Below are 26,197 nucleotides of genomic sequence, written 5' to 3' on the forward strand. Positions count from 1 at the left end.
CCTGTATATTAGTGTAGGCTAAATAAATAAAAATTGATCACTCTTGCTGTAACTCTGAGATCCACATACAGGCAGAGCACATGTTCAAGATCAGGAGAATCATAGAAGAAAGGGACAGAAATGAGACAGACGGGGTGTTCCTTCAGCATCAGGTGTATGAGTTAGCCTGTAATCATTTCAGATCCCACATAGTCAGTGACAGCTATGTAACGTTCATGGCATCATACTTCCGCAGGTCAACAACGTAACCTCATCATTCTCCCTTACCTGGACCAATAACTATACCCCACTGAAAACCCGGCATCTTCTGACAGCTGATTTTGTAATAAAATGTTTGTTTCAGCAATATGGAAAAGATAACTGCCAGTTTACAGCTCCAGATGGACACTTATTTAGAAAGATGGGCTTCTGTTATATTATACCTAGCAAAATAAATGTAATGTGAACTTTGATTGGAATATGATTATGGATGTTTGTATAATCTGTCTTGTGTTTTTGTGGAGATGAAGACTAACTTGTAATTGGTGTATGTACAGTTGTATGTATATGTATATTGTATATGAGTTGAATGACCCACTTTAAATAATCTGAAGCATTAATATTTGTCTTTCCTCCTCCTCTACTTGATTTTAGACTAATGGATCACTTCACTGAGGAACACCAAGAAACTAAAGCAGCTGTTAAATCTGTAGCTGACCTTGACCTGTGACCTGCTCCGCTACTGAGACCTGAGACTGATGTGTTCACATGACATTCACTTTGACTATCTTTAGTCCCACCCTGCTCACAGCTGCACTTTTTATCCACTCTGCATGAAACAGCCTCCTGCAACTCTCTTTGGTTTTCTTCTTATAGATTGGTGATTTATTTTTTTTTAAAGTTCTGACTTGTTTCTTTTCTTGTGGCTGAACGTGGCCGTGCATTTGTTTTTTTGGATAGTGTTTTAACAAACTCATGGAGAAATCAATGCAAATTCAAAGGCAATTTTGAACATGTATTTTATAGTTTTATTTTGAAGACGACCGATTGGATTGGGCCTTAACCTTTACTCAGCAGGTGTGACCTTCTACCAGCTCCAGGTGCACCATTGTTAGCGTTTTAGTGGAGATGGTTACCTGTTAGTTTCATCGCTGTGAATATTTTTGAGGACCACTCCATCCAGCGGCTGTGCACCAGCTCTGTTAGGGGCGCGGCCTCCCTGTGGCTCCCTGCTGGTTTTCTGTCTGTGGCAGTGAAGGGAGGACGGAGCGCTCCATCCATTCACAGCGGCGGACATGGCGGACCCGGCGCAGACTACGATCAAGGTGGTGTGCCGTTTCAGGCCGCTGAACAGCGCGGAGGTGGCCCGGGGTGACCAGTACATCCCGAAGTTTAAGGGGGACGACTGTGTGCAAATCGCGGTGAGTGTGTGGCACCTTTCAGGAGCTGGGATCAGAGGATGAACTGAACTCAGCTCACTCACAACGCACTATTGCAGAAAATAATCAATAAATGTCTAAGTACTCTCAGCTGTAGTAATTATATATCTGGATATATAGTGCGGTGCTGCCCTGGCTTCAACCTGCCTCTTTTGTAGCAACAAATACATTTCTAACAAGAAGCTAATTTCAATGTCAGTGCTTTACCCCCACACCGAACCAAACTTGATGCAAAATCTTGACAATTTACTGAGTCCTTGTTACTCAGCTATACCCAAAATAAATGTAGTTCATTTTTACACATCATGTCGACCACTGGGAATCACTTAAGAGAGAAATGTGTGTGATGACTCAAACAGTTCATCTCCTGTGTTATTCTGGATTTCTATAATGTTTAGTCGTATTACTGTGTATTTTAGCACTCGTGTGGCTTCACTGAGCTGTAGCTCATGTTGATAATGAGTTTTTCACGGGGTCGGTAGCCGTGCGTAACGCAGCCCGCCTGGATGTCTTTTGCGCTTTTACGCACAAACCTCTCCAGGCTGTCAGCAGCAGTGAGGTGCCCATTTAAACACACGTCAGTCTCAGCTTGTCAACATCAGCTTTACACTGTCACACCTGACACCTGTCTCATCAGCTGAAGCTGAACTTTAATAGTTTCAGCTTCAGTCTGTCTGCCTCACGCCCACCTCATCACATTTAATTTGCAGAATTAAGCTTAATCAGTTTCCAACAAGTGCTCGCCCATTCTGCTGCAACATGGCAGGAGCATAATAAAACTCAAAGGCACACCCTTGGCCCTGCTATCACTCCCAGACTGATTGAGAGATGTTAATACAGAGAACAATGTTAAATAATAGATCAGGCTAGTTATTACACTTCTAATACTGCTGAAGGTTTATTTGCACTAAACTGATGAGACTTTTCAAAGATAAAGTCTGTCTTATTCAGCCTACATAGTTTATCAGTACAAGTGAACACTGTACTGCAGGATTTTGGCAAAAACCAAACACACTGTCTGTGAACATTTACTGATAAATTTGTTATTGACAGTTAGCTGAGCTCATTTGATAGAACACATGGCCATTTTTCCTGGTGATTTTTATGGCTGTAGCTTCAGATTAGTTAATGAAAAAATATCACTCTCTGCAAACTATAACCCCTGATATTCATGACTATTGAAAATGAAAAGAATGAATGGCTGCTTTGTTCAAAGCTACTGACTCCAAGTCACAGGCTACTGATAACCAGTTACTTCACGTGGAGAAATGTGAATGTAGCAGAGCTCTGTCCTGTCACTGCAGATCATATCCAAGACAGCATCAGATGAGGCCTCATTTATGTGTTTTTCCTCCACACAGTTAATAATTTGGCATCATGCTAATCTAGGAATTACAGCTCAGTGCCTAATGACAAGGCTGTACAGAGAAGGACTGAGTTAATGGCATCAACATTTTTGCTGGTGTAGCTGGCAGCAGAGATCAGGAGATTGTTGCCTAGAGGTAAATGCTGAGAAATTGACCTCTTCTATGATGCTGGAGGGCGTTTATTTTGCTGTACAGTATTTGTATACTTGTCTCTTACTTTGGTAAATACAGGATCAACCTTGTTTTTGTCATTGACCCACATTTAAATTTCTTTGGCTCAAGTACATGTAGCTGCAAGTGAAGCACTTGTGTGACACTGCAGACATCATCCACTATGAAAGAGTTAGACCTGTTGTTCTGTTGTGTGTAGCAGCCAGTGGGATGGCAGTATGATGGCCCTTTAGCCTCACTGATAATGATGGGTTGTCTCAGCATTATGCCTGTTTCTGGATTTGCTCTTTGTGGGAACTGTTGGGTTTCTCTCCATAATAAAGTAAGGTCTCAACCTTACCCTGTAAAGTGCCTTGAGATAATGTATATTATGATTTGGTGCTATACTAATAAAATTGAATTGAATTGGATTTTCTCTTACTCTGTCTATACAGGAGACCAAGTTCACCACCCATTAAGTACAGTTTCTTATAGCCTTTGCCCTTTTCAACATCTCTCAGTTTGGTCTCATGATGCCTTCTGCATCAGATTCTCCTGCTAAACACATGACATGATATTAGACTGTGATAACTGTGTCCTTGAACTCCAGACACAGGGAATCAGATAGATTGTCCGAATCTATTGATCTCAGATCTACACAGAGACACTTTTTACACCAGGTGTCAGAAATCGTGTCATAGCCAGTCTGTGCCTTGATATGATTGAAAAAAATAATCATTTTCACATTGTGATAAAACACATCTGTTAGTGCTCACTTCAGTTGGATCTTTTTGTCTTTGTGCTCTACTCACACACTTAAAAGTGAACAAACTTGTTTGTGCCATGGTAACGGGTACACTGACAGTCCATTTGGTATACATGCTATCATCTCAGATGATTTCATCAGTCCTGGTTTAGTTTGCATCCGCTTTTTAGTTTGGAAGCACATCTTCTGTCATTTTCACAACATGAGAACTGTGTTTCTCCTGCAGCTGGTAGTGAGTCATACTGTCTTCCCAGGAAATGAACTGCTTCAAGTGTTTTATGATGGTTTCATCAGAAAGCTGTTTGCTTGTTAGGTACATAAAGACGCAATGACTTGGCCACACTTACAGTCAGAAAGAGGGAGACATCTGTTGTTGTGTTCGCTCTGTGCCCAAGGACTTTGGATTTAAAATCAAACAGTTTAAAGTGACTTTAAGGTGTTTTAAATAACAGATTTAAATCAACTGTGCACAATTAATCGAGGACTTTGGGAATATGCATTAATCTGCATTAATTTGACATTAAGAATAAAATCAGGGAATTATTAATAATTTAATAATAGCTGTTAAGTAATACATATAATAATCTACATGCTTCAGTTACTGTAAGTCAGTGCTATGTATCCTAAACTGCAGCCTCTGTCTTCCAGTGTCAGGAAGGTCATACACAGCAATGTCTGTTTAAATAATAGATATTAATGTGAGCTAGCATTAGCTGCCATAAGCTGTTGCTCATACCAGACCAAGCTGGACTGTAGCAGCAACAAGGCTGTGTTTTATTGCTAATGAATTCAGTTTTTCTAAGAAGGATGTGGATTTTCTTCTTTTAAAATGGTTTTGGGAATCAAAATAAGTGAGTCACAGCACATTAGTCATTTTACACATCACTGATAAAGCACAAGTGCTTCCCCCTCCACTTATGAATTGGGCATTCACAATCAAAGAGGACTTGCAGCGTATATCTGAATCCACTATATGCAGATATAGTCTTCTCCCTATTTTTATGACACTAGTTACTAATTTTGTGGCTGTACACTGTTCTATTACCATAACATTATCTAACCCCCTCCTCTTTTATTCTGAAGGTCAGAGGTTCAACAAAAACTGAATGGTTGTGTCTGACATCACTCACTCATTCACTTCTCCCTCCTCACTTATCTGAGCTCATCGGCCAATTAAAAAACACTTTCGGACACTGCTTTTCTCTGCACCGTTTTTCTTTCTTTTTTCACAAGCACAATGCATGATGGTATATATTAGTTGGTTAGTAACCATCACTTGTAAACTACTTTTCATAATGCATTATAGGACACTACAAGTCCACTATTTAGGGCATACGAATTCTTACTATTCGTTTGGACAGCACTACAAAATGGCAAACCCTTTCCATAGTGGACTATGTAGGGACTAGTGAGTGATTACGGACACAGTCTATATCCTGGTGACGAGCAGTTGAGTTATGTGTGGTCCTTTTGCTGTGTTGTGATAAGGAAAGTGTGTGAAGCTGTTGCTCATCAGTGCCTCCTCTTCTTCACAGGGGAAGCCGTACTACTTTGACCGCGTGTTCCAGTCCAACACAACTCAGGTGCAGTTCTACAACGATGTGGCTCAGAAGATTGTCAAAGGTAAGATGAACAGATGTAGTCGCAGTGACAGACAGACACACTAAAGCCTGAACCTCAATACTAAATGTGTTGTTTCTCTGCCTTGATGTGTACAGATGTTCTGGACGGATACAACGGGACAATATTTGCCTATGGGCAGACATCCTCTGGCAAAACACACACAATGGAGGTAATATAATTCTATTGTATTTTCCCCTGTAAAAAAATCTACAGTGCTTGAGATTCTCTGCTGATTTATTTATACTTTTTTAATAATTGTCTCCTAAAGGGGAAACTCCATGACCCAGACATGATGGGAATCATTCCCCGAATTGTTCAAGACATCTTCAACTACATTTATTCCATGGATGAGAACCTGGAGTTTCATATCAAAGTATGTTTTCCTTCCTATTCTGGGGCTCAGGTGCTTTTAAATGACAGCGAGCACATTAAGACTCATCAGGGGCTTCTGCTTCACAGGTTTCATACTTTGAAATTTATCTGGACAAAATCAGGGACTTGTTGGATGGTATGTGAGCCTCTCTCTTGTGGCTTGTTGTTACTCAGACCCTGATAGAAGCACAACTCCTCCATACATGATCTTTCCTTTTTCCTTTTTCCTTTTTCTCCACAGTTACCAAGACCAACCTTTCTGTACATGAGGATAAAAACAGGGTGCCCTTTGTGAAGGTGAGACATGGAGATTTCATTTTGCGATAAGCTCCTTTATTTTTAGGCTGTTTCTCTTTCATAATCCCACAGTCACAAGTTTGTCCCAGCTGGTTGTAATGCATTAGTTACGACTGGTATGAAAGATCAGAGCAATGACACAACTGTGATGTGCAGGATGAATGAGGGTACACTGTATGTTCTTCTCAGTATAGACTGTTACTAGTTATTGCTTAATGAACATTTTTTAAAACTTTCATATTGTATTCAGCTGCAGGTTTTTATATAAATAGACGGAGGAATGGAGAGAGACAGTATGTCATGGTCTCCTCTGCTAATAATTGTCTCTCTGTGAAGCCGTCCTGCTGTCGGGCCTTTTGAACACAGCATTTCCTTGTGATGTGCATGTGTCCCCAGGGGTGTACTGAGCGTTTTGTGTGCAGTCCTCAGGAGGTCATGGACGCCATAGACGAAGGCAAAAACAACAGACACGTGGCTGTCACAAGTGAGTTCATACACTGAGCGCCTTCAGTGCTGCAGCCTCTCATGGGTTCAGTCTCACTGAGTCTCCTGACTGCAGCCAGACTCCCCATCAGCCAGAGAGGTATCTGTGCACAACACACAACCAAAGAGGAGAGGAAACGGGTGAAATCAGCCGTGGTTCATGATACACAGCAGTGGTGGGCAGCCTGTCACGGGCAACTGGGGTGTGTCCCAGTGTTCTGTGGGCCGTTTTGACCTGAACAGTCAACTTGACCAATGATAATATAACAAGCAGGAATGAGTTGACAGACATCCTGCATCACCTCACCTGTATATGACACTTTCTTGTTTAACTGCAGTGTGTGTCCACGCCACCGCTGCTGCTGCCAGCCCTGTCGTCAGAGGGCTGGCAGATGGTATATATATTGAGATTGTCTTTGATAATAGTCTCTAATAATAATAATCATCCAGTGTTAATGAGTGGTCGGAAAAGTGCAACCGGTAATGAGAGAGAGAGAGAGAGAGAGAGAACTGGAAAACTACTGCCCTTCACCTAATGTTTTATTAACTTTTTGACATAATAGTTATGGTCCACATCTGCTTTGACTATATAGTAGACATGTCTCCTCCACTTTCTCCTGTTATGACATGGAGTTGATAACATGATTAGAAAAATGTAATTTATAATAAAACATTTTTTTTCAGTTTTATCTGGATCATTTTCCTCCCAGATGAAAATAGTGGCCGAATGTATAACTCGTCTGGCACCTGTTCGTGGTCTGATGGTTTATGTGATGGTGAAGTCAAATTCCCAGCCTGAATTATTGTTTCAGTCCACCCCTGATACACACTTTGTAATGTCAATTGATATTTCTTTCTAATGCTGGACACTCAGCTGAAAATCTCTAAACTGAGCCTAGTTCTTCCTGAAAGAAGTTTATTTCTATTGGAAACATTCTTCCTGCACTGACAGGTTTCCCCATGTTTTAGGTTTAGGTTCAGGTTTATAAGATTATACCCTGAATTTACTTGATTTTAGGAATCGGATTATATATTGACATGGCTCTGAATAAAACAGTTTTCTTTAGTAGACTGATGAAGATGTTACAGTCACTGAAAGTAATAAATAAAATTATTTATTATTATTAATTATTCATTTTTATAATTAGCACGATGGCTAATAGTTCTTTCTGTGTGTGTGTGTGTGTGTGTGTGTGCACGTGTGTCTCAGACATGAACGAGCACAGTTCCAGAAGTCACAGCATCTTCCTCATCAACATCAAGCAGGAAAACACTCAGACTGAGCAGAAACTCACTGGAAAGCTCTACCTCGTCGACCTGGCGGGGAGTGAAAAAGTACACCTCTCTCTCTCTCTCTCTCTCTCTCTCTCTCTTTCTCTCTCTGTGCCTCTTTCTCTCTCTTTTTCTTCTCCACCTTCACAGTTGCTTCAGTGCTCCTAGTGGCAGAGTGTGTTTGACTGCTGTGACTTATACGATGAAACTGTGATGACACACTCATGCTGTTGCTGCTTCCTGTCAGCAGGGGGCAGTGCAGTAATCTGTCCATCACTGTAAGACATTAATAAATAAGCCAAGGATAAAGCTAAGCTCCAGTTAAGCCATTAAAATGCTTTTTATATCTTTCTTTAATTAATCTCCTTTTTTATCCTGTTGTTATCGAATGATCAGTTACACCTCCAGTCATCTTTGTTACTACACACACACACACACGCACACACACACACACAGACACACCCCACACACAAAAAAATCTTTGTTACTATATTATTCAGCTGTTTGGAGAGTCATGAGCAGATTTGGGTCAGTTGCTTTAGTTGTACAGAAGAGTGATAATGTAAAATATAACACTGTGTGTGATAGTCTGGCTGCAGCTTTGTTATGAGGGTTAACTCCCCTGTGTTTTTGTATTTCAAAGGTGGGCAAGACTGGAGCAGAGGGAACTGTGCTGGATGAAGCCAAGATGATCAACAAGTCCCTGTCTTCACTGGGAATCGTCATCTCAGCTCTGGCAGAGGGCTCGGTGAGACAGGCATCACCTCAGGGGGTGTTTGGTTTTTAGAGGGGTTGGTCATGACTGTCGGTGTCCTCATTTATTAATAAGGACTGAGATTCTTGTATAAATATTTAAAACAATGATAAAGTGCTAATAAGTAGTGAATATAGCTTTGAAGATGATGCCACACGGTAACTAAAATCAAACACTGAAATATTCAAGGCTGTTGATAAATGATCTCAGTGGAAACACTACGGTCCTGTGGACTCTAACGTGTCTCCTCTGTCAGTCATATATACCCTACAGAGACAGTAAGATGACCAGGATCCTGCAGGACTCCTTAGGAGGGAACTGTCGGACCACCATGGTCATCTGCTGCTCCCCCTCCTCTTTCAACGATGCAGAGACCAGGACTACACTGCAGTTTGGACAAAGGTACACACACACACACACACACACACACACACACACACACACACACACACACACACACACACACACACACACACACACGTTATATGTCACAGGCCAGGGGTCACTGTGGTTTTAAGTCCATGTAGAGGCAGAGAGGGATTTCTAGCACAACTCAACCTGCTTGTGCATGCAGGAAGGAAAAAGTCTGAAGCTGTCAGTACTATAACGAACAACTTTACTGTCAGACCAACACGTCTCTGTGGCCTTAATCAGGGCCATCAGAAAATACTCCGAAAATTTAAATTCGGAAAAGATAAAAAAAATGTTTTAAAAAATATAGAAAAGATAACCAATCATATACATATATATACATATATCAGCCAATGTTGCACCCACACATACTGTGCATGGGTTGCATATATGGTGATATGGCTTCAGTGTTCACTCACAACCCCAGATTCAGAGAGAGACAAAGGGTTTACTCAAAGTGACACTGTATTTAGTCCAGTGGGAGAAATACTCAAGCTTGTATAGCAGAGGTCTTCACCCAAAATGTGGCTCTTTAATGTGGCATTTAATGTAAATCTGTTCCATCATGGCTGATACATGATCCACTTATTAAAGGAGCTATTGAACAGCTGTTAATGCTAACATTGGCTATGTAGCAAGAGCAAAACTTACAAATAGCTCCTTTAAGGTCCATATCTGTACACAAATCCCTCAGTGTTATTATCCATTCAACATCCCAACAACATGAGTATTGTACCAGATCATCCAAAGTTCAAAAATAAAAACAAAAAGAAAAGAAAAAGGAAACAGTTGGTGAATAAGTGCCTGCTCCTCATGACTCTTACAATATTAACAGGCATTACACCCCAGTCTCATGATTTAGAAAAACATGATGAATGAATTTAGAGAAAACTCCTTCTCATACTTCACAATTGATATTACAAACTCAGGTACTTGCTCATCTGAAAAACTACACTTTTTAAATATAAAAAAACTCCACAGTAACTCTACAGTCATGCTCATTAAGAGATTTGTTCTGATCGCTTTATTTTTCCACATTCTCCCAGAGTGAGTAATAATCTAACCAGATAAATAAAGCTGAGCCAGACCCCTGTCACTAACCCTATTCACTTGAACACTAGAACCGTTTTAATTATAACATTACATTAATTAAGAGTTCACCATCAGGTGACAAGGTCTGTGAGGTAAATATCCAGAGGGTTTCTCCTCTCATGAGTAGCAACTCTTGCTCTTCACCTGTAGGTGGCATTTCCACCCCCTCAATACCACTGAATCAGAGAGAGGCCTCGACCACCTCATCACTGAAACTGGCTGCTGCAGGAGAGTTTCTGCCATTTAGGTGGATTACACGCTTACATTCATTCATTCTTTGTTATGTTGTTATAGATGGTGTTGACAATGGTGGTTGGTTTGTTGACAGGGGCAACAAACCATATGTATGACATGAGTTGAAGTGCACATAATGATGCTCGAAGGAGGAAACTTTGCGCTGCACTGTGTTCGGTTCCCACAGTGGTCATTCTTATTTCAGAGCAGGCTTAAAACTGTGTCCTATAACTGTTGTGATTGTTTTTTAGGGGGAGACTAAATACTCTCGATATTTGTCCCTATTTCTATGCAAATAAAAAGTGGGTCATTAAACAGTCGAGGCAGATGATGCCCCTGAGTCTGGTTCTGCTCAAGGTTTCTGCTTCTTAAAGGGAAGTTTATCCTTGTCACTGTCGCCAAGTCCCTGCTCATGATGGGAATGGTTGGGTCTCTGTAATCAGTATTATAAAGAGTACAGTCTAGACTGGCTCTTTAAAAAGCGCCTTGAGATAACTTCTGTTGTGATTTGGCAGAAGAGGGAGAGATACATGTCAATAATAAAAATTAAAATTAGAATTGAGAATATGGTCTCTTCCTGCTATGCTAAACAGTTGCTTGCTGCAGCTTCACATTTAGTGTACAGACATGACTGGTTTCGAACTTATTGAACTCTTGGCAAGAGAGCAAATAATTCCCAAACTGTCCTAAGCATCCAGTACCAGTCTGATGAATAAGAATTGACATGATTATGGCATCTTACGATAAAGGTGCCATAATGAGGGCAAACAAAGACTGTGAAACCACAGCCTGTCAACTGGCCCCTGCAGTGAAACCAACCTAGAGGTGTCTGTTGACATGCAGAGGAGATTGTCGTCTTTTTCTCACCTCCCTGTCTCAACAGGGCAAAGACCATAAAGAACACAGTGACACTGAATGTGGAGCTGACCGCCGAGCAGTGGAAGAGCAAGTGGGAGAAAGAGAAGGAGAAGAACAAGACCCTGAGGAACACTGTCACCTGGCTGGAGACCGAGCTGAACCGCTGGAGGGGCGGTGAGGAGCACGCGCACGATACACGTGTGGAGAAAGTTTCAGCCACAGCTCAAAACATCTCCATCCTGACACCTGGATGTGTTTTAAGAATATATGAGGATAATGTAGCTTCTTTATTCAGTGCATATATTTCTCAGCTTTTGTGCCCAGCTGGCCTGGCTTTTTAAGAATAGACAAGAACAAGCCGATCAAAGCAGCAAAAAAATAGATTTTTTGATAAATACAGAGAAGGAATCTTCCATATGTCAGTGTAAATAAAATGCAGTGGTTCCCAACCTGTGGGCCGACTACTCATCTGCCTATCAGTCTGATTTTGGTGAAAATATTTAAGTATAAAAAAAATAATGTTTTTAAATATGTTAAAACAAAATTATTAAGGCCTATCACAGTGATAAGCCAGTGATAGGAACTTATATGTTGTTGCTGGCTGGACCACATTGTATACTTTACTCTCAGTCTGATCGCACGCTAAAAGATTAGAGCAATGGCAAAAACTGGAGTAACAAAGTGGATAGCTGGTTAGCAACAGGAAGAGTTAAAGGAAAAAGAGTCAGGAGACAGAAGGTGAATCGATAATGATCTCTCCCCCATCAGACAAAAAAGAAAAACTGAAAATGTGAGCTTCCCCTGCTTTCAGTTCAGTCCTGAATGTTCGATCATCATCATTAAAATAAAAAGTGCTCTGAGATCGCGTTATTTGGCCCCCGTATCGTGATGGGGTCAAGTGGGCCATGAGCATGAAAGAGTGGGGAACCACTGCTTTACAGAAACAAAACAAACAAAGAAAAAATACTCAGTCCGTCTCCACAGTGTCCTTGTGTTTTAGTTTCAGTTATCAGAGCTGAATCACACTCTTGTCTCTATGTGGTCTTGAGAAGGATGTGCCGAATGGAAGAATTATTTGTCTATGTATCAGCACTGACATAAACATAATCACTTCAAGTCTCTTCAAAAAATGATCATGTCTCATGCCTCACACTAATTTTAGACATGAGAGCTTCTGATTTTCATTAACATGTTGACAGCTCAACAAATGGGTTAGATTAACTATCAGAGGACGAGCAGAGAGGGAGGGACCTGATGTTCTTTTCTTTCTGCACCCCCCCCCTCGCAGGAGAGAGTGTGCCCGTGGAGGAACAGTTTGATAAAGAGAAGGCCAAAGCAGAGGTCCAGGCCATAGAAACTGCACTCAATGATAAGGCAGCGCCCACGCCGGCCCTCGGCACCCTGCCGGGGGTCAAACTCACAGACGCTGAGAAAGAGAAGTGTGAGGCAGAAATGGCCAAACTCTACAAACAGCTGGATGACAAGGTGGGGAGCGAATCTGTTACATCCGTCCACACACACCTTGCAACATCTAAGATTAGAACAAACATAGCAGTGTATTGACACCCCGAGGCGTTCATGTCTGTTGTGTGGTTTGATTGGTCAGATCACAACAATCCCATTGATCTCAGGTGACAGGAAATAATTACAATGAGTCCAGCAGAGGATGTGAGAGCGAGTCCTCCTGAACAACCCGACACATCGGTGCATGTCAGGCCCAATATTCTGACACTGGAATAACCAAAGTGTTAAATGTGACTGAACAAAACAAACTTGATAAATCTCATATTATAAAGTAAAATCTTTATTCACAATACATATGTATAGCCACATATGACTACATACATTATGGTAGTCATGTATTAGTATGTTAGTGTTGCTGTCTCCAGTGATATAATATGACTTCATGCTTTAACATGGATACCAGTGCATGTAAATAAAAGTGTGCTGTAAAAGAAATTGTTCTGAATGAACTGATAATGACTTAGTAATGCACACAACTACACAATGCTTTATACAGGATGTGCAAACTAATATGTGTATTTGTGGCACATGTAAACATCCAGCACATGTAGACTTCAACTTAGACTTGAGTCATAAATCTGGTGACAGTATCTACAACAGTCTGAAAACTCACTTTAAAAAAAATTTCACTTTTAGGTAAACAGTGCTGACCCTTGACTTCACCTGGACCATTGACCTGGAATGACTTCATGTTATTCCAAAGCCCTAAGATTAAAGATTAGGCTATAAAAAGTGAGGAGTGGGGGTAAAGTTGTGTTTTGCAGTGCAGACCAGCAGACAGCTGACATCATCACACCTGGATGTAAAGACACTTGTCAATAAAGACACATTTTCAACATGAAATGACATGACTGTAGTTGTCTTGCAGTAATAATCTGTAAGGACACACATAACCAGTTTCCTTTTAAATGTTACAAAGTTTATTGAAAATATTAACTGTAACTTTTAAAAGGCATCTTAATTTCAAAAAATGTATAGCTTTAACTGCTTCAGTGTTTTTATTGCACATTATATTTGACAAAGAAGGCGTAAAGACATATTCAGGACTTGGTCTTAACCTGGGACCTGTTGGGCTTGACTTCATAGGCAAGACTTGAGATTTGCAAAACAATGACTCTGCCCCATCTCTGCACCAAATGCACCACTGTAGTCATGAACTTTTGCCAGAGAAGAACTAAAGTCTTCTATAACATTACAGTGCAAACAAAGGAGCGTCTCCACTCTCAGATGCTACAAATAAAATGTACCACAAAAATGTTCCCCCTCCTTCACAATTAATCCTCCAATCACCCACGAAGTTAGCAGAGGGACACATTGTGATAAACGGTCTCAGTCGATCATCGTAATGAGCTAAATGTGCACACAGTTTTCACGTTTTCTTCGCTCTACATTATGGTTGTTTTTAATGAGACCATATGTTTGTAATTTTTGTTTGTGCCAAACATCCACAGACAATCTTTTTTTTTATATAAATCAGTAACAGTGTGAGCTGAGCGTCATGTTTGTGTTTGTGCTATAACCTGTTTGTAAAAATGAAGAGTAGTAAAATAGCAGAGCTGGTTTTCTGAACATTGGGACATAAAAAATGAATTCCTCTCTGCCCACTGAGTACTACAGAAAAAAAAAGATGAACCCAAAAATCTGAGATATTATAATTATTAAGAATTATTGATTGCTGTATAAACAATACATTAATGTTAAAATATAATATTATCTTTATAATATTGTTCATAATAAAATGTCTCCGTTATTATTAGCTATATTTTCACTCTTGTGTGTGGCCCCAGAAGCACTTGCAGTACTTCTGTTGACCAGCAGATGGCAGAGATTTCTGTCAAAATAAGTGAGTGATTTATATTTCTCTCTCCCCCTCTCCCTCCTCCCGTCCTTCCCTTCCTCCAGGACGATGAGATCAACCAGCAGTCTCAGTTGCTGGAGAAGCTGAACCAACAGATGTTGGACCAGGAGGAGGTGACACTACCCCCCCCCCCCCCCTCCCCTCCTCTCCCATCCCCTCCCCTCACCACTCTCCCACTGTGCCTCAGCTCTCCAGCCGTTCCTGTTAGCATAAACCCAGTGTGACAGCTGATAGCAGACCATTAGTGGCTCTGCAGGAAAGGTCACTCACCCTCAACAATCAGAGGAGTATAACCAGATCGTACCCATGAGGTTTTTTAGCTGTACAGAAATGTATTTTCCAGATGCTGTTATCTTGAATCTGCCTTTTTATCTTTTCATCTTAAACTTGAACACACTAATCTGAACACTGCTTTATCTTCTCCACCCACTGTCGTCACCTGTAGCTCTTAGGTTCCTCCCGCCGTGACCACGACATCCTGCAGACGGAGCTGAACCGGCTGCTGGCGGAGAACGAAGCCTCTAAGGAGGAGGTGAAGGAGGTGCTGCAGGCCCTGGAAGAGCTGGCCGTCAACTACGACCAGAAGAGTCAGGAAGTGGAGATCAAAACAAGAGAGTTTGAGGCCCTCAGTGAGGAGCTGAACGAGAAATCGGTACTTTTCAGATCCTGTACAATCCAGTGGAAACGATGACACTGAATACACACATAGGCACTTTGTAAGCTGTGTGCTTTCATGTTATCACCCCCCACCAGAGCTCCTTGGCCTCCATTGACTCTGAGCTGCAGAAGCTGAAGGAGATGACCAACCACCAGAAGAAGAGGGTCACTGAGATGATGTCATCATTACTCAAAGACCTGGCTGAGATAGGCATCGCCGTGGGAAGCAACGACATTAAGGTCTGGGTGATGACTGAATGTTCAAAAATCAGAAATATACTGGAAACTAAACCGATACCAAACATCCGCTGCCTCCAGTTTATTGTCCTTGTTTGCACTGATGTCCATGTAAAAATGTAACATCCTTCTTAACTAACCTGTCATTTAGTTCTTTTAGTATATTAATCTACTTTATGACATAGTGGAACATTTTTCCAGAGACCAAAGTGTCAACCTCAAATTGCTTTATTTCTGGCCAACAGTCCAAAAAATAATCAGGTTATTATTACACAGAGAACAAATCAAAAAGCCACTATTATGTCCTTACTATTAAGAAGCTGAAACCAGGTAATATTTTGCATTTTTGCTTAAAAGAATGACTTAATCAATTCTCAAAATAGTGGCCAAAATTATTTTCTGTTGATTGACTAAACAATTCACTGATTTCAGCTCCACGATTAATACTTTATTTATCAATTCTATATCTCCTAGACATATCTCATAGACATATCTAAGTCTATAAAATGACAGTAAATTATAAAAAATGTCCATCACAATATTCCCCAGAGCCCAAAGTTACATCCTCAGATTACTGGTTTTGTCCAACCAACAGGCCAAAGCACAAAGATATTCAGTTTACAAAGATGTGAGAAAAGCAGCAAATTCTCAGATTAAAAAAAGTGGAACTAGCAAATGATGAGCATTTTTACTTTATAAATGACAAATGTGGGATCACTGAAAGTGCTGTCTATAAACTTTTATGGAGTTTTTTGGAGAACTATGAAGACATAATTGTGGCATCTGTTTTTATCTGATAGTAAACCCATCAGCTGGAGAATATTATGAACACAGTTTAATGTTGCAGAGCTCGTAGTTTCCAGTGTATTGTATTGTTGTGTGGCTTTTAAGAGCATTAGACTCATGCCCAATCTATTTTAAACTCAACGTGTCACTAGAAGAGGCCAACATGTCAAGTATCTCTTGTAAAAACATACAGTACAGCTTTTATAAACGTTAGTTATCATACAGCACTGAGGTTCTGAGAGGGAATTTAACCCCTCCTGTATTAGAGCTGCTCTCTGCCCATTAGAGTGGTGCTCCTTCACTGACTCTTCTATTTGTCATTGCTATTTTTATACCCTGCACTCGTGAGAGATAACCAGTCACAAAAAGAGTTGATGCTTTTCTCTGTTATATTTCAGAGTCAAATAAATATCTTTGAATTCTGGACTATAGTTGGACAATGGTGTCAATGTGAGGCAAACACCCACAGCTCTGGGAAATTGTGAGGGGATTTTTCTGACAGTTTACAAACTAAAAATCAGTCACCAAAAAAAATCTGCAGACTAGTTGTTAATGAAAATATTTGTTGCCAATACTCTGATTTCTGGGTTTCTGTATGTTCAGCTGTCCAATCCTCCAGTGATTATTGATTAATCGTTGGCACTGATTTTCTTCATTTGGAAGAAAATTTTTCTGTTACCTACAGTGACACATACACAGATGAAGTCCAAATCTAGGGCCTAACAAGTATTTTGTTCTGACCCCTCAGCAGCAAGAGAGCACTGGTCTCATTGATGAAGAGTTCACTGTGGCCCGTCTCTACATCAGTAAGATGAAGTCCGAGGTGAAGGCGATGGTGAAGCGCAGCAAACAGCTGGAGAGCTCCAAGGCCGAGAGCACCCAGAAGATGGAGCAGACAGAGAGCGAGCTGACTGCCTGCCAGCTGCGCATCTCCCAGGTAACTGCTGCTTACTGCTGCCATCATGGCTACCGTCACCATGGTGACAAATGTGGCCATTCAATAAAATCCCACATCATGTAGTCATCAATGAAATAGAGGTTTAACAAGATGATGGGTTTGTAGAGATGCTGATCTGTATGATGCTGATCATTGTCACGTCTTTCTCTTTCACCTGTTTTTGTCCAGTATGAAGCTAAAATCAAGTCGCTGACAGACTGTCTGCAGAATGTGGAGCAGAAGAAGAGACAGCTGGAGGAAAACGTGGACTCTCTCAATGAGGAAATAGTGAGGATCAAAGCCCAAGGTGAGCACACCTCACTGTGTTGCTATGGTGTCTAGAAGTATTTCCATTCACTGCATTTTAGAAGGAAATATTGAACTCCCCTGCATTTACTGCAAAGCTATAGTTTCTTTTCAGATAATAATAATAAAACAATAATATAAATACATGAAAATAAATAAAGCATAAAATAAATTAACAATAGCTATATGCTACATGCATTGATGCATTGTCCAACATTTCATTTCCAAAACTATATAGTAGTATTAGTACAGCTGTAGTAGTTGTAGTATGGTAATTTGATGTAGCAGCATCTAGACAGGGCCACAGCCACTGAGGGCACTCACTGTTACACACTGGTATCTTCTGTATGTTGAGGAGTGTGAGAGGTTTAGAAATCTGTTACTTTTGGTGAAAATCAGCTGCCAGGTATAAAAAAAATTATATTTTCAAACTTCGGCTTAGGCTCCAGTAGGTTCGATCCTGTGGTGTTTATGGTCTTACATCTTTTTTTTTTTTTTTTTGTTATATTCAAAACTAATTTGGCCACAGATTGATCGTTTGATTAAATAAAACATATCAAAACACAGTTATACACAGATTTTTGGTGACAAAGACACAAAAACAACACATTTACCTTTACATTTACATTTACACATTTAAAAGATCAAATAGTAACATAATCCTCTAACATTAAAATGCTGGTTACAGGTCATGTAAGCAGTGTATCAGTAATATATAACACTCTAAAAGGTGACATTTTGATTACAATAAATATTTTTCCAGTTTCCAATTCTGTACTTTTACTTTCTTTTTGAATGGAGTATATTCAAAATGAAGTATTATTTGCAATTTTTACTTGTACTTAAGTAGTGGATTTGATTACTTTTTGCAACAAAGGCCTGTTAATCGATCAAGAAGATGATGATCCAGGATTGTGTTAATCATTGTTTGTCTCCTTCCAGAGAAAGTTAACGCCATGGAGAAGGAGAATGAGATCCAGTCTGCCAATGAAGTCAAGGTACACCTAAACCGTCCCATCCGTGTCAGACATGCCTCCAAACAAAATGTGGTTTCAGGCACCAACTTCAATCTGTAACTAGCTGCCTGCTTGTGTCTCGTCAGGAGGCTGTGGAGAAGCAGATCCAGTCTCACAGGGAGACCCATCAGAGGCAGATCGGCAGCCTGAGAGATGAGCTGGACAGCAAGGAGAAACTCATCACGGAGCTGCAGGAGTAAGACGCCGCATCACCAAACACTTCTCTCTCTAAGTGTGACTAAGTACTGATGGTGTTTGTGACATCTGTGCAGCCTGAACCAGAAGGTCGTGTTGGAGCAGGAGCGGCTGAGGGTGGAGCACGAGAAGCTCAAAGCTGCAGACCAGGAGAAGAGCCGGCAGCTGCAAGAGCTCACGTAACACCTCGACGTGTTTCACTTCACAATCTACAGCCTGTTTCCCTTTTTATGTGCATGATGTAACATCCGCTTTACATTCTGCAGGGTGATGCAGGACAGACAGGAGCAGGCCAGGCAGGACCTGAAGGGACTAGAGGAGACTGTGGTCAGTTATTGGCTTGTTCATTTAGATCTGTGTTCAATGAAAGGGTAAATTTAATCAAATCACAAAAAGAAATTAGTATTATTTAAAGAGGTGAATGGTATTTCATATTTCATCAGCTGCAACATCTCATCCAGAATTCTCATTTCCTCTTGATAATCCCATTCTTCAATGATTGGAGCAACAGCAAAGAAAGTGGAAAGAAAGTTTTCTCTTAAGATGCTCTTTTTATCACATGTCTCAGTTTCTGTGATTAGCACAGGTTAGCTAGTTTGGCGATGTTTCCTCCAGTGTGCAATAGTTATTCAGGATTTAAACAGTGTTCTGAAAGTGGCCACACACCAGTTCTAAGCAGGTTGTGAGTATGTGTTCATAGCAAGTGGCAACCTCCGAGGCTGGAACATGAAGCCGACACAGAAGTGTCTAAAACCGCACTTCCTTGAATGGACGCATGAGTCTGGCTCCAAAAGTGAGTCGATCCCCATCGACTCTCGTGTGAAAATGTCCAACTTTAGAGCAGAAATAAACAAGTTTACAAGTTTACAGCCTGGTACAAGAGAGGGTTTTGGTCTCTATGGGGGTAGATTTTTATACAACTCACCCATTTAAATTTTATCAAGGCTTAAAGTTATGTATAATTGAGGGTGTGGTGATTTGAGTGACAGGTGGGTGAGTATATGCTTACCACAAAGGGACAAGTACCAAAGTCTCTGCTCCACACACGCTCCACCTGTGGAACTGCCCACTTTGAGCCTCTGAGGCTGCATCCATCTTTATTTACAGTTTACAGTTCATAGTGGACACATGATGAGGTGACGTTAACCAGAAATAGTATTTACACTGAAAAGCACTGATTTTTTTATTGTGCCGTTGACTTACACAAACCTTTACCCTTGATTAAGTAAAGTATGTTGAGTTCCTGTACACTAACTGCAAAAACCAGTATATTACAAAGATCAGTATATACTGTACACAGTTAGCACGTGATATAGATTTTTATTAACAACGTCAGTTCATCACCAACAACTGTGTACAATGGCTTTTTCTAGTAAGATTTTGCCTTGCCTTGCCAAAAACTGTACAGAGATTTTACAGGTGGTCCATTTATATAGATATTTACCGACCATGTTGGTAGGACAACTGTGAAACTAATCCATAATGACTATACTAAGCAATACAGTGCAAACACCATGAGTCGCTGCAGAATAATTGCAACAATCACAGTAGAGTAGCTGCTAATTATCTACGAATTATTCCAGGAAATGAGACAGATTAAAGTCTTGATTTGAATTAATTATAGACGTGACATTTCATTCTGCACCAACAGGCTGCAGTTGGGTAACTAAACGACTGCTTTCTATAAAATGATGAGCAATAGAGAATCTAATATCACGTTATCTGATGGTTAAATTATGTTCTGAGATTGTGAGCACTACCAATGAAATTTTAGTCACCGCCCTTGTAACGGCGTGGAGGTAGAAATCTCAGAAGATGATATCTCAAACCCTGGAGCTTGTTTTCTCTGAGCTGGGCGTCTTTACCTTCACACAGGCCCGGGAGCTGCAGACGCTCCACAACCTGAGGAGGCTTTTTGTCCAGGACTTGTCCTCCAGAGTCAAAAAGGTAAAATGTCCTCACAGTGTGAGCGTCCTCCTTTTCTGCAGAAGTTACCATGGCACATTATCACTGCAATCATCATCGTGTTATCTGGGTCTGTGTGTGATTTAATTTCCTCTCTGGTGTAATATTGCACGAGCTCTGGTTCCCCCCCAACCACGGCATTTACCTGGAATGAAATGAACAGCTCCACATTTCGCTCATGCACCGACCGCACTCCATTTAATTTGCACCATGATGAAATTTTAATGAATCCAGGGAACACAACAGAAAGTGTCTGCAGTAAGTAGGCCATCTGATTCTTCAAAGGTAGCAGCTGTAAATTAGGGACCCGGGCCCTCGGCTTGGCGCTCAGATCCAGCTCTCAGGCCGGGTGGGGGGTGAGGGGTGGGGGGGGTGAGATAAACAAAGGCAGAGCAGGCTTTCCTGGAAGGCAGAGGGAAAATGTCGCAGATCCAAAATCTGCTACTTATCATCTCATTTAGACATAAGTGGGATATTTTAGATTCAGTCAGACAGTCTTTGTAGAGCTGGATGTTAGATACAGACCAGTTGCAGCAAATTGGTTGTTTCCACAAAATCGATAAATGAACATGAAGGGTGAGTTCAAAGCTGTTTTTAAATACAATTTAAATCACACAATGTGTCACAAAGTCCAGTCTCCATATCCACAGCCATATTTACCACCTCCATGTACCAGTGGAGGTGGAGGTGGTCCTCATAACAAAATCTGCCCTCAGCAGACTGTTCAGGACCAGAAATGCTCACATTTATAGTCATTTCATATATTGTCTTGTACTGTACAAGACAATATATATTGAAAACCAAGGTAGAGGTGTGTCAGAAATGTGTTCCCATTTATTCTGGATTTTACATGACCTGTCCAACAGTAAAGATACATGTCATCATTGTTTAAGTATAATTCAATATCTTTAGTATCTGTTGATTTATGTGGTCAGTTTTATCTGGTGATGTCAGTGGCTTTGCACAGGAAGGGAGATGGTTCAAACATCGTTTCCGTCTTAAACCTCTAGTTTTGAGCTGTAAGAAACCCAGTAAGCTGTCTTTAAAACAAGAGTGGACATGTGTGACTAACAAATGCAATTTTCCAGTAGTTGTTGACTTGAGGGTGATATTTAATACCTGAACCTCCAAACTCATATTTATTATAAAATTATTTTCTATGTAAAAGGAAGTATCCTCTGTTTTTGAGGTTTAAAAATGCTGAAGATGAAGCTGTTTGTTGTGTTTGGGTCAGAATGCTCAGATGGACTCAGAGGACTCTGAAGGCAGCGCGGCCCAGAAACAGAAGATCTCTTTCCTGGAGAAAAACCTGGAGCAGCTAAGCAAGGTGCACAAGCAGGTAAAGACGAGCAAACACACAGTTACCACGGTGCTTCCTCTCTGTATTCGTCAGAGAACAGCTTTCACCAGGCTTTGTCTCTCAGGGCCGTGTGTCTTCATCCTCTCACTCTGTCTCTTTCTGTAGCTGATGCGGGACAACGCCGACCTTCGCTGTGAGATTCCTAAAATGGAGAAGCGGCTGCGAGCCACTGCTGAGCGGGTCAAAGCCCTGGAGACCGCTCTGAAGGAGGCCAAAGAGAACGCAGCCCGCGACAAGAAGCGCTACCAGCAGGAGGTGGAGCGCATCAAGGACGCCGTCAAGCCCGCCAACATGGGCAGGAGAGCCTCAGCAGTGATAGGTCGGTAGACACACACAGTTTTAGCTTTGGTTATGATCAAGTTTGGGTTTTTTTTTAAGAATCAAAGTTAAATTTTATTCTGAGCTCACAGGCGATCATCTAAATGAGCTAGTTTGACATTTTGGGAAACATGCTTATTGGCCTTCTTGCCTAGAGTGAGATGAGAGCACGTGTTAGATATGACATTGGAGTCTGGAGGCTGTTAGCTTAGCTTAGCATAAAGGCTGGAGGCTGGGAGAACAGCTGGCACACCACTGTCCAAATTTCAGAAACATATTTACAGTCGACTAACTCATCTTCTGCGCCATTTGTTTAATCTGTACACAAACAGAAATTACAGTGAGTTACTTCATGTAACTATGTCTGAACTATGAAGAACAGACAGGCCACTGAGTTTCCAGCAGTAAAAAGCACATAAATGTAGTTTGTCAAGAAATAGTTCCACCACGTAACTATAACTAAAACCACAAATTCTCATTTTTATTGTGTACAGATAACACAAAGATATAATGTAGTGCTGCACGATATGCAAAAAAAGAAATTCACATTGTGATTATTTTGGCAGATGTTGCAATTGTGATATGAGTTACCATTTGAGTTTTAGCATTTCACTGAAAAACAATGTAAAATTATGTCATTTTTTGGGGGGGGGTCTTGTGCCAAAAAAAGCACGTTCGGAATATGATTTGTTACGTGTAGCGCTTATGCTGCTAACAATGCACAACAATGATGTGACACATTTTACCTTTATAAAAAAAATTGCACCTCCTCCAGTTTTTTTGCAGCTCCTGCGATTTGGATATTGCACTTGGCCATATAGATAGATAGATAGATAGATAGATAGATAGATAGATAGATAGATTACTTTATTAATCCCCAAGGGGAAATTTGAGTGTCATAGCAGCAGCCAACTAATACAAGACAGGTTAAGAAGTTAAAAGGTGTACTAGTAGAAAAAGTGCAAATAAAGTGAAAATTGTACAATCATGTTAAAAAAGTGCAGATCGATATTGCGATTTCAATAATATTTTAATTAAATGTGCAGCCCTTACAGTAATGTGTACGATGTATAAGCTTTAGTGAACTGTGTCAAGCCTGGAGGCAGCAGAGAGCCACGCTGTCCTTCACCTCGGGATCTCATCAGTCCAGGTTCAGTAGGAAGAAGCAGAGCCAGGCTAACAGTCTCCCTCTGAGCTAGGCTAACCTGCCTGTAGCTTCTCATCTAGCTCTCAGAAAGAAGACAAATAAGCCTGTCTCCCAAAATGTTGATCTAAATCTTTAGATACGCCTGAAAAAAAAAGAACACTCTGAATAAGACCTGTGCCTTTGACCAGACAGCCACTTCTCAACCTTTGCTCTGTGTGTGACCCATACTCCCTCTCTGTGTCCAACCCAGCCAAGCCCATCAGACCAGGCCAGCTGCCGGGCGCCCCCATAAACTTCAGCGTCAACAGGTCCAACCTCATCCAGAATAACCAGCCTGCTGGCATCAAAGGCGGAGGCAACAACAGGCTAGAGAAGAATAGATCACGATTACTCAGTTCTGATTAGGATCCTGAGACGTTTACAGCAGCTGATGCTTTTCCTCTGTAACTGGCTGTACTCCTTCGTACGACATCCAACCTTTTGTCTTCTGCTCTCCCCCACAGCTCCTGAGGACGCCGAGAGACCCCCGAACATGAAGCCAAAGACCACAACACTGAACTTCATCTGGAATCACTGCACTACTCTTCCAACATCAGCGTGTGTATATAGTGTGTACACATATTGCCTGTACTTTGTGGTTATGCCGTCAAGCCTCTGGCTGTACAACTAAATACATTACTCATGAAGACACTTTGCAGAGTAAAGAGCGCAGTCTAGACCTGCTCTTTGATTTTTATATTTCTCTTGCACAGATTGTGGCTTGTAATATGGCTGATTGGGACAAAACACAATGTGAGCTGCAGATATTTAAAACACTGCTCTGCCTGTGCAGATATGCAGATGTTTGTACTGGTCTGTCTCAACCACCGAGTCGTGTATTTATCACATCTTGGTGGGTAAAAATGATGCTGTGATTTTTTTTTTATTAGGTGAATAAGAGCTGAGAGAGGCAACACACCAACTTTCAGTTTATTCTCCATTCTTTGCCTTGTTTTTGGTCTGCACTGTTTTTCCTGTGTCTGCAACAATTTTAAAAAGCCACTAAATCATCAGCTTCTCAAATATTATTTGACACTGGAACAACACTCAGGTCTTTGGCTCAGGCAGTAGGTAGATACAAGTGTTATTTATTCCTGAAGGCTGCGGGCAAGAGGTCGAGGTCACTCATGTTTACTTTGTTTGGTAAAATATGAATTATGTTTTATTTTGAATCTGTCCAGACTGAGATGGAAATGCTTGAATTTCTAGTGGTGAAGTGGATGATTCATTTTGACCTGTAACACCGTTGTTTTATCTGCATCATCACTCCTGAGTTACTCTGATTGACCCGCTTATTATGCCACACTGCTGAAAGTATTACTGATTACAAGTCATTAAAACAATTGTCTAAGTGCCTGTGCAGTTTGTGCAGGTTGCAGCAGCATGTGTGTTCATGTATGTTTCAAACACCTGTTTTCTCCAGCCTCGGTTCTCAATTTTTTATCCTAGACATAATAAATTGAAACGTGAAAGCTTATTGTGGTGCATTTATTTCCTCTCATGAGAGCTTATGAATAGATTCTGGCAGTCTTTATCTTTTTTTTTTTTACAGATTGTAAACACATGGAAATGGGTTGAAAATAAATATAAAAACCAATTCAAATGTATTATTTTTTAATGAAAATGAATAAATTCCTTATGATTTCCCGACAATAGCATGAATACATAATGAGCTCTGCGTGGTGTCTAATTTTGATTGTTTTCATATCCCAAAACATGCACATGATCTGTAATGAAGAGTGGAAGTCGTTGAAATCAACAACGCTCATGTCTGTCACTTCCTCCTCACACCAGCAGGACGCGCTTTCACGCAGATATCTGCTAATACACAATTAGAGGTGATGTGATTACATTGCAGTGCAAACATTCATACATTATTCTGTAATAATGTAAACTCATAATCTTGTTGCCCGGGGCTGATTTGAGTGCTCCTATATGTTCCTGAATCATCGCAGCACTAAATCATTCAGGATCCCGGCTGGATGGTGAACCCCTGGTGTAATTACCACACAGAGCTCGGCTGAGGAGGAGAGATGAGGCGGATGCCACATCTTTACATATTTATCCTACCAAACGTAATTATGGTGTATGGCTTTAATAATATGAAACTGAAAGTCCTGTCAAATAATGGCGCCTATATTGGCTAATAATGGGGACTTAATCAAAAGTGACGTTTCAACTATTTCAGGTGATCTACATCCAGTCAAAGAACCGCGGGTGTCTGCGGACCCCGGGGTGGGAAGCACCGGAAACTGAGACGGGGGGACCGGGCCGGACGTGGGGTCTGGACCGGTCTGGACGCCGTCTATCAGCGGTGACACGGTGCGGGGTGTGAGCGACAGACCAGCGTCTGCTGGGTTAAAGACCACTGCTGCGACAAGCTGAACGGAAACACGCCGACAAGCACCGGAATTTCTAACGACCTTTCCTTCATAATAAAAGCCTAGAAACTAGATAAAGTGCATGGATGGACAAAATAATTTTTATTGAATTTAAAGTGTCATTAGATTTCATGTGGAAATAGTAACTGAAAATCGTTTTATTGCATAAATGACCATGTAACAATTTAAAAGATGCATTTTATGGTGTTTTGGGTAAGCTTCACTGGTAACGTGTTTTAAATGATCTTTGTTCAAGATTGTGGCCTAGACGTCCTTTTGTGCGCCGTGCATGTGTTTGGACTGAGTTTATATGATTATAAGACGGAATATTCAACTGTAATCACTGCAGGGAAATGGGTCACGACAGGCAAACA

General features: G+C 40.9%; 1 protein-coding gene across 3 annotated transcripts; it reads left to right on the forward strand.

Annotated features, from left to right (window-relative positions):
• Positions 1-1,123: 1,123 nt before the first annotated feature.
• LOC139625556 (kinesin-1 heavy chain-like) lies at positions 1,124-24,914 on the forward strand. 3 transcript variants are annotated; one of them, XM_071485649.1, is made up of 26 exons: positions 1,124-1,400; positions 5,237-5,324; positions 5,420-5,493; positions 5,593-5,697; positions 5,784-5,832; positions 5,938-5,993; positions 6,390-6,477; positions 7,687-7,811; positions 8,392-8,496; positions 8,759-8,904; positions 11,123-11,271; positions 12,386-12,582; positions 14,524-14,592; positions 14,925-15,131; positions 15,233-15,376; positions 16,911-17,096; positions 17,286-17,403; positions 18,345-18,400; positions 18,505-18,614; positions 18,691-18,792; positions 18,880-18,940; positions 20,489-20,560; positions 21,813-21,917; positions 22,044-22,257; positions 23,654-23,768; positions 23,907-24,914. In XM_071485649.1, exons 1-26 carry the CDS (start codon positions 1,275-1,277, stop codon positions 23,911-23,913), a joined length of 2,874 nt encoding a protein of 957 aa, XP_071341750.1. In that variant the 5' UTR covers positions 1,124-1,274; the 3' UTR covers positions 23,914-24,914. The 3 variants fall into 3 exon arrangements, with proteins under 3 accessions (XP_071341750.1, XP_071341749.1, XP_071341751.1); XM_071485648.1 differs by having other exon boundaries at positions 16,908-17,096; positions 23,907-24,042; XM_071485650.1 differs by having other exon boundaries at positions 16,908-17,096; positions 23,654-23,711; positions 23,907-24,040.
• The last annotated feature ends 1,283 nt before the right edge of the window (positions 24,915-26,197 follow it).

This window comes from Trachinotus anak, unplaced genomic scaffold (genome assembly GCF_046630095.1).
Source record: "Trachinotus anak isolate AG129_WGS33_773 ecotype Australia unplaced genomic scaffold, CSIRO_AGI_Tana_v1 ptg000009l, whole genome shotgun sequence".
NCBI classification, from domain to species: Eukaryota; Metazoa; Chordata; class Actinopteri; order Carangiformes; family Carangidae; genus Trachinotus; species Trachinotus anak.